At 34.0% G+C, this 9361-nt stretch overlaps 1 protein-coding gene across 1 annotated transcript; it reads left to right on the forward strand.

Moving 5' to 3' along the window:
* Window positions 1-4506: 4506 nt before the first annotated feature.
* LOC105798807 (1-aminocyclopropane-1-carboxylate oxidase homolog 1) lies at window positions 4507-6012 on the forward strand. Its single transcript, XM_012629008.2, has 3 exons — window positions 4507-5030; window positions 5115-5436; window positions 5758-6012. The coding sequence occupies exons 1-3, from the start codon at window positions 4831-4833 to the stop codon at window positions 6010-6012; spliced, it is 777 nt and encodes a 258-aa protein (XP_012484462.2). The 5' UTR covers window positions 4507-4830.
* Window positions 6013-9361: the final 3349 nt, after the last annotated feature.

Below are 9361 nucleotides of genomic sequence, written 5' to 3' on the forward strand. Positions count from 1 at the left end.
TCGAAATTTTAATAATAATAATTTTTGATGAAAAATGCTAAACATGTATTTTAAACTTGATACTAGAAAGATAAGTAACAATTCTTGTAAAAATAAGTCCTCTTCAAAGTTATATATATTTTTACAAAATGAAATTACCATTTAAAATGTTATAAAAGTTATAAAACTTCAATTTCATTATTAAACCAAATCCTCATTCTTCATTTTACTTATTTTGAAATAAGAAAACCTTAATTAAACTAATCATCAGTAATTAAATATACTCTTTCATTATTATTTGGGTGATTGATAAAGAAATGAAATTAAAGTTGCAACGATATCATTTAGTAGATAATTTTTTGCTTCGTGTGTTCTAAATTTGTCTGTTTATTTTATTTGATAATGTGTAATTGCAACTTCAATTCTTTGATAGTGTGTTCTAATTTTAAAATGTTGCGAGAATGGCTCAAATCGCCTTTAATTGCACAAAGTGTGAGGCGAAAAGAATTAGTATTCTTTGTGACAATATGGTTGGAAATCAGAGAATCGCGATTTGGTTCTTATTTAGAATGGGTGCCAGCCTTAGCCTACATAGACCAAGGATTAGGTCCTATACCGTAGATTTTTATGCAAAACGGGATTATGTGAATAGGCTTGTATATGCTAGTGACGAGACCTGTATTGAACAAGTTAGGATGAATAGAGTGCCTTTTTTAAATTATGTGAGATGTTAGAATCGATAGGGGGATTGAAGTCGACAAGGTTCATGCTTGTTGACGAGCAAGTAGCAATGTTTTTACATATCATCTCCCATCACCTGAAAAATCGAGTTATCAAGCATCACTTTAGAAGGTCCGGAAAGCTGTTAGCGAGCATTTCATAGTGTTTTAAATCTTTGTCACACGCTTGCAAGATGTGTTATTTAAAACCCGGAGCCAATTACGATCGATTCTTCCGACACAAGGTAGAAATGGTTTAAGGTATAGGACTAAGTTTTATATATAGCTTCAACAACATTTACTTGATTTAGATTTAAATTAGTATTCTAACTCAAGGTTTTATATCATGTGATATAGAATTGCTTAGGTGCTCTTGATGGAACCCACATCAAGATTAGGGTTCCAACAGTTGATAAACCTAGATATCGGACACGAAAAGGTGACATAGCAACAAATATGCTAGGTGTTTGTACACCGAGATGCAATTTGTTTATGTTCTTCTGGTTGGGAAGGTTCGATTCTTGATGGACGGGTTCTTGAGATGCCATTAGTAGAAGACATGGATTAAAAGTTCCTCATGGTAAAGTGTATAGTTAGAGGACTTTGATTTATTCATTAAGATCACACTTTGTGTTTGAATTAATCATTTTTAATATGAAACTTATTTTATAGGTTGTTATTATCTAGTTGATCTTTGGATACACAAATTGTGAGGATTTCTTGCACCATTTAGAGGACAACGATATCATTTGAACGAGTGGCGTCGTGGTTATCACCAAGTTCTCGCAAGAGTTTTTAATATGAAACATGCCTCAAGACGTAATGTCATTGAAAGATGCTTTGGCTTATTAAAACTTAGATGGGGAATACTTAGGAGTCCATCGTTCTATCCTGTATGGGTGCACAATAGAATTATTATTGCATGTTGTTTGCTCCATAATTTTATTCGAACCCATATGAGTAGTGATCCCATTGAAGCGGAGGTGGGAGAAGGATTACCTACAATTAATGTGGTGGATGACGATGAACCGAATATCACAAATATTCATCCATCGGATGCTTGGGCTACTTGGAGGATGGAACTAGCCAACCAAATGTTCGATGAATGGCAAGCATCTAGAAATTGGTTTGTGAAACTTTTGTGAAACTTTTGTATTGATTTTTGTATTGTACTAAACTACAGAAATTATAATATAATTTCTTCTAATTCAGCATGTGTTATAATTTTAAATTTTTTGTGCTATGGAACTTTTGATTCATGATATTCAACTTAATTACTTAGATTTTATAAAGTGTTGACCTTTTGAATCATGATATTAAAATAGTAATTAATATAATTTGTTTTTTTTTTGTTCTTAAGATCATTATGTCAGGTGTTCCAGAATCAAATGCTCAAGCTTCTCGAGGAAGCAAAAGAAAATGGGTTCCCGAGGAAGATGCAACATTAGTTTCAAAGATGGTGGACTGCACAATGTTGGAACATTTAATGTCGATACGGGTTCAAAGCGGTTATTTGAACGAGTTGGAAAGAATGCTACAAACGGTTTTACCAAATGCAATGTTGAAGGCGAAACCTAATATTGAATCAAGGATTAGGTTACTTAAAAGGAGTGGTCAATCGTCTCACGACATGCTTAATGGCCAAAACAATAGCGGTTTTGGTTGGGACGAGCATAAGCACTCGTTGTTCTTGAAGATGCGATTTGGGAGTCCTATTTAAAGGTAAGATTATTTCAAGTCTTTATTATATTATTTTTACCAAACTTACGACTAATATGATTTCCTCATTTTTTAGAGTCACAAAGAAGCCGCCCAATTTGATTTCGTACTTTCCTTACTATGACCAAACTTACTACCTTATACGCAAGAGATCGAGCAAGCGGGAGAGATGCTCAAACAATTCTTGATGTTCTTGAAGAAATACATGCTGATGATGAGCATTACTACAGATATGAATGAAGAGAGAAACACATTCTATGATGCTGAAGTCGACGTCTCTTTAGATGACATGGATGTTTCTGGTACGGATCCACGAGGAGATCGAGACCAAGGGGGTTCCTCATCTTCAAACAAGAGAAAGAAGAAATCGATGCTCGTGATAATGTGTTTTCTTCATTTAATGAGGCTGCCACTTTGTTCGGGAGAAAATCCAGCCGTTGGCGATCAAATCGAGAGGAGTTTTGCCTCCAGGTGGTAGTTCGTGAAGTCGAACAACATATGGAAGAGAGCTTCAAATTTATATTCACCTTATGGTCAATTGAAGGTTTAACCGACGATCGCGATATGATGCATTGAGTAAAATTCCGACCATCCAACTCAAATGATCGTTTTCTTTAGTTTACCTTGAGTTGTCTGATTGGAATGGGTTAGGAGATTTCTTTCTTACCATTAAATATCAATGTTCAAACTTTTGATGTTGTAAAACTATGTAACATATGGATTTTAATGTACAATTTCATTTTCATCTAACCTTTTCTTAATATAAGTTAATTATGTTTATGCATAATATAATTCTCAAGTTATATATTGATTTTAGTAAATTCATATAAGAACATTTTATTATTAAGAATTTTATGAAATTATATATCACTATATAATTATATTTAATATTAATTATTTTAAATTGTATAAATTCATATAAGAAAATTTTTATTATCAAGAATTTTATGAAATTATATATTATTATTAAATTATATGTAATAATTATTATTTTAAATTATACAAATTCATAAACTATAATCATATTAGTTATAATAATTTTAAATTTTATTAAATCATATATTTAATTAAATCATATTTAATATTAATTATTTGAAATTTTCTTTTATAGTATCATATATTATGATTTGAGTAAATTCATAGAAGAATTTTATTTATTAAGAATTTTATTAAATTATATATTTTAATTATAATATATTTAATAATAATTATGTTAATTTATATTTTACAAGTATCATATATTATGATTTGAGTAAATTCATATAAGAATATTAATTTTAAGAATTTTATTAAATTATATATTTTAATTATAATATATTTAATAATAATTATGTTTAAATATGATTAAATTATTTATTATTGATATTAATCTTATTAAAATTTAAATAACAATAACAATAATAATTTACCAAAACAAATTTATGCTAATTATTAAGAATTTTATTAAATTATATATTTTAATTAAAAATATTTAATAATAATTATGTTTAAATATGATTAAATTATTTATTATTGATAATAATAATCTTATTAAAATTTAAATAACAATAACAATAATCATTTACCAAAACAAATTTACGCTAAGGGTATTCTAGTCATTTTAGTTTTTTCATTATGCTATTACACCTCTATTACACTCAACCAAACACGGGATTACTATTACGCCTCTATTCCATTACATTCAACCAAACAGTTGATTTGCTATTACACAGCTTTTCCATTACACCTCTATTCCATTACACCTCTAATCCAATACACCTCTAATCCAATACAGCGAACCAAACGTGCTATAAGTTCATATACCCATTTGAACCAAGAAACCAATCTTAGGTACCTAATTTTTTCGAATCAAATATACTAAATAACTCTAGGCCCAACATGCAATGGACACTTCTACCCAAGTCTCGATCTTTAGATCCAAAAAAAAAAAACAAAAGAATCTGATCTTTATCTTCATAATAAATGTAGATAATCAGTATTGTTAAAAAAAGAAGAAGAAGAAGATAATCGGTGTGTTAGAGACACTCAAGGCTCAAAACAAAAGTCAAAGCTCTTGAAAATGGCTGAAATAAAATCAGAACCAGCTGAACAATCCATTTACAATCGGATAAACGAATTGAAGGCTTTCGATGAAACAAAATCAGGAGTGAAAGGCCTGGTAGATTCAGGTTTATCAAAGATTCCGACCATTTTCATCAATGAAGAGTACAAGCTTGAGAGAAACAACAACATCCATAACCAGAAATCTAGAGGCTCCACCAACAATGGCGGAATCCCGATCATAGACTAGACCGGCGTCGACGATGATCCAAATTAACGTCGCGAAATAGTGAAGAAAGTTGGAGAAGCTTGCGAGAAATGGGGTTTCTTTCAAATTATCAACCATGGGATTCCAGTAACGACTTTGGATGAAATGATGGATGGGATTGGGAGGTTTCATGAACAAGATAAGGAAGCTAAGAAAGAGTTTTATTCTCGAGATATAACCAGGAAAGTGTATTATAATAGTAATTTCGATCTTTATTTGGCTGAAGCAACCAATTGGAGGGATACTTTGAGTTGCGTTATGGCACCTCGTGGACCTCTTCCTCAACAACTGCCCGCTGTTTGCCGGTAATTCTTTATTATTATTATTATTGACGTGTTCCAGTGTTTCATTTCGTTAAAACTCATATACGAAGCCAACTCAATTTGCAGAGATATATTCATAGAATATTCAAACAAAGTGATGAAATTAGGGCATACTTTGTTGGAATTGTTCTCGGAAGCTTTAGGTCTGAACCGGAGTTATTTGGAAGATATTGGGTGCGGTGAGGGACTGTTTGTGATGGGCCATTACTACCCACCGTGCCCTGAACCGGACTTGACATTGGGCACTAGCAGTCACACCGATAGTGGCTTCTTCACCATACTTTTACAAGATCAAATCGGCGGACTTCAAGTCCGCCATCAAAATCAATGGCTTGATGTTAATTCTATAGATGGAGCTCTTATTGTAAATTTGGCCGATATGATGCAGGCAAGTCCACCTTACCTTTAACCTTAATATGACAATTACAGTATTTTTGTCGGTATTAATTATAATTAAGGCTTTGAATATTCATTTTTTCATATTTTAAGGTCGAGTTATGATTTTCATGAATTTTAAAATACGTAATTTGATATATATGTTAGTTATGGTTGTATAAACTTTTCTTATATTCCAGTATATAGATTTTGAGACGTTTATATATAATGTACATTTTATTCAATAGATTCTAGATTATTGTGATTTTAGAAAGTGAATACTTTTTAACATTTTTCTTATATCTATTCTAATTGTTTTTTAACTTTTATGCAGTTAATATCTAATGACAAATTTATTAGTGTTCATCATAGAGTGCTTGCTAATACAAGAGGCCCAAGAGTTTCTGTAGCAAGTTTCTTTAGAACACATCTTCTACCAGAGAATGCTTCAATTCTTTATGGACCAATCAAGGAATTGATATCTCAAGAAAACCCTCCACTTTATAGGGAAACTACTACCAAAGACTTTGTGCCAAACTACTACTTCAAAGGGCTTGATTGTAAAACTCTTCAATACCTTAAGTTATGAATTGCTCATGAACCTAATTGAACTATTTTCGAGCTTATTTCCATCTTTTGTGGAGCTCTATGTTTTAAAGTTATAATTACTTGAAGTTGTGTTTACATTATAGGACATTCACCATGGCTTGTTGCACCTTCATTAGCCTAGTTTGTATAGACGATGCCACATCCTTTGAGTTCTCTCTTGAGGCTTTTTTGCCCATTGTCACAACGCCTTGATTCTCCATCATGCCTTCTCTGTTAAGCTGAATGCCAAAAACATAAATCTTTCATTCTATTCATTCATCAGCAGCTCATGCATTTATACACAAGTCAGAAGTAACGTACTTAACTACTTCAAACAGACTTCAAATAACCTAAACCGTTCAACCAACTATTATCTAAATTGTTGCCTTAGCAGTTCCTCTAACATTCTCCTGGTTTTATTTAAACATTCAACTTTGACAGTCAACACCATCAAGATCATTGGAACGAACTCGCAAGCTTTGTCTAAAAACAGTGAATTGTTTTGGCAAAATCGGCTTGGTGAGGACATCAGCAACTTGCTTTGTAGACGGCACAAAATTGACCTGTAAAACATCATCTAGAACCTTCTTATGAACAAAATGATGATCAATCTCGACATCTTTCATTCTAGCATGATGTGTGGGGTTGGCAGCCATGGTGACTGTAGACGTATTATCACACCAGACCACCAATGTCTGACATGGTGCCAGACCAATTTCATCTAGCAGTTGTTTTATCCACAACAACTCTGACACACAATTAGCTAAGCCATGATATTCTGCTTCAGATGAAGATCGAGACACAACAGCTTGCTTCTTGGAACACCAAGCAATTGGATTGGACCCTAGATAAACAACATATCCTGTGGTTGACCGTCGATCGTCAACAAAAGCAACCCAGTCAGCATCAGAATAATATACCGGTTCAAACAGTCCATTCGTGAGAAACAAACCATGATCCATAATCCCTACAAGATACCTCAATACTCGCTTAACAACTTTCCAATGAGTATCACTAGGGGAATTCATAAACTGACTTAGTTTGTTAACACAAAAGCTAAGTTTGGTCACGTAATACACAAATATTGAAGCATGCCAACAACACTCCAATACAGAGGACCATCAGCAAATGGTGGACTACCGTTTGACACAACTAGTTTGGGAGTAACGACCATAGGCGTAGGCATGGGCGTTACACCTATCATCCCTGTCTTATGAAGTATATCTAAAACATACTACTTTTGACTAAGCACAATTCCCTTAGCCACATGTTGTACTTCAATACCCAAGAAAAAACTAAGTTTACCCATGTCTTTAAGAGCAAACCTATTGTGAAGTTGTTGAATCACTATGTCTACATCTGCAACGGAGCTACCTGTGACAACTATATCATCTACATCAGTCATGAGTAAAAGTAGCTGCCCAAAGTAGGTTCGAATAAAAAATGAAGGATCAGCTTTTGATGCATGAAACCTCAAGTTATTCACTAGATACTACTTGATGTTTGAAACCATGTACGAAGAGCCTGCCTTAGTCTATACAAGGTTTTGTTTAGGCGACACACCAGTTTCTGACCATTGTCACCAGCTACTTCGAACCTGGGTGGTTGTTCCATATATATTTCTTCTGTTAACTCCCCATTAAGAAATGCATTATCACATCAACTTGTCTCAATGACTAGCCTTTCATGACAGCGATGGAAAAACCGTTCATATAGTTTTTGCTTTAACTACAATGGGCTAAAAGTGTCTCAAAAATCAAGTCATGCATGCTGATAAAACCTCTTAGCCACCAAACGAGCCTTATACCTGTCCATTGGCCCATCAGCCTTCTTTTTCACTTTAAACAACCATTTACAACCAATAACTTTTCGATGAACAGGTGGAGAATAGAGAGACCATGTTTTGTTTTGAAGAAGCGCTTGTAACTCCTTATGTACTGCGACTTGCCAACATTCCTTTTACATTGCATCATGAATAGTAATAGAAACATCATCTGATGAACAGTCTGTTGCACTTAAGTATGCTTTGGGTTTAAAAATACCCGCCTTGCTACGTGTAACCATTGCATGTGAATTAACAGGAGCAAAGGGTGGTAGAGGTGACACGTGTGTTGCAACCAAATCAGACACGTGTGGTGCAACCGAATTAGATCGCCTAGAGTCAATAGTGTCACTAGTAGATACTACTGGACTAGTAACTTGAGGCACATAAATCGCATTTATTGAAGTAGTAGAATTAACTGTAGGTACAGGACCAGTCACAACAGCATGTGCTGGACAAGCTGATGGTACGAAAAGTAGCCTGGAACTAGACCGTAAGGATGACACTAGAGGCACTGACTTGGAATTTTGAGTTTTGAAAGGAAAATCGGTTTCATGGAATGTCACTTGGTGTGAGACATATATTTGCCCATCACTAGCTTGACATCGATATCCTTGATGACACGAAGAATACCCTAAATATGTGCATGGTGTCGACCTATATTGCAGCTTGGACGTGTTGTATGGTTGAAGATTGGGAAAACATAGGCAGCCAAAAACTCTAAACAGTGAATATGTTAGTGGTTTCTAAAATAATTTCTCATATAGAGAAACACCCAAAGGAGAGGATAGTAGCCGATTTATCAAATGAATTGCACTACTGAAAGCATCATTCCAGTAGTTGACAAGCATGGACGCGTGAGCCAACATAGAGAGACCAGCTTTAACAATTTGTTGATGCTTGTGCTCAATCAGTCCATTTTCTCTAAGGTATATGGACACGTAACACGCTGAACAATTCCCTGTTGAGACAAGTAACTCTTCAACACTTGAAACTCTCTTCCTCCATCTGTTTGCAAGGCTTTGAATTTGAACCCAAGCAACCGTTCAACTTGTCTATGAAAAATAGGAAAAACATTGGAGACATCAAAATTTTTCTATAGAAAATAGACCCGGTATATCTAGAATAAACATCGGCAAGGCAACATAATAACGAAAACCATTTGAGAAAATCGGGGATGGTCCCCAAACATCAACAACCACTAGTTACAATGGCATAGCATACTCAGACAAAGACAGATTAAATGGTTGCTTATGCTCCTTCCCTAAGTGACAGGCAACACAACAATAAAAATCTTTATTTGTATCAAACATTATATTACACTATCGCAGAGCCTTTTTAAGAGTTCCATTACATGGATGTCCCAATCTAGCATGCCAAATACTTAATGGCGTTGTGATTTTAGTATGGAAACATTAAGCTGAGTCAGAAGACACCATTGTGATGCGTAATTACTAAAGCTTAACTTGTACAGCCCATCATGCACCGAGCCTCGAATAAGAACTTCCTTGGTCTTTAGATCACGAAC

The sequence above is a fragment of the Gossypium raimondii genome, chromosome 9 (genome assembly GCF_025698545.1).
Source record: "Gossypium raimondii isolate GPD5lz chromosome 9, ASM2569854v1, whole genome shotgun sequence".
Taxonomy (NCBI): Eukaryota; Viridiplantae; Streptophyta; class Magnoliopsida; order Malvales; family Malvaceae; genus Gossypium; species Gossypium raimondii.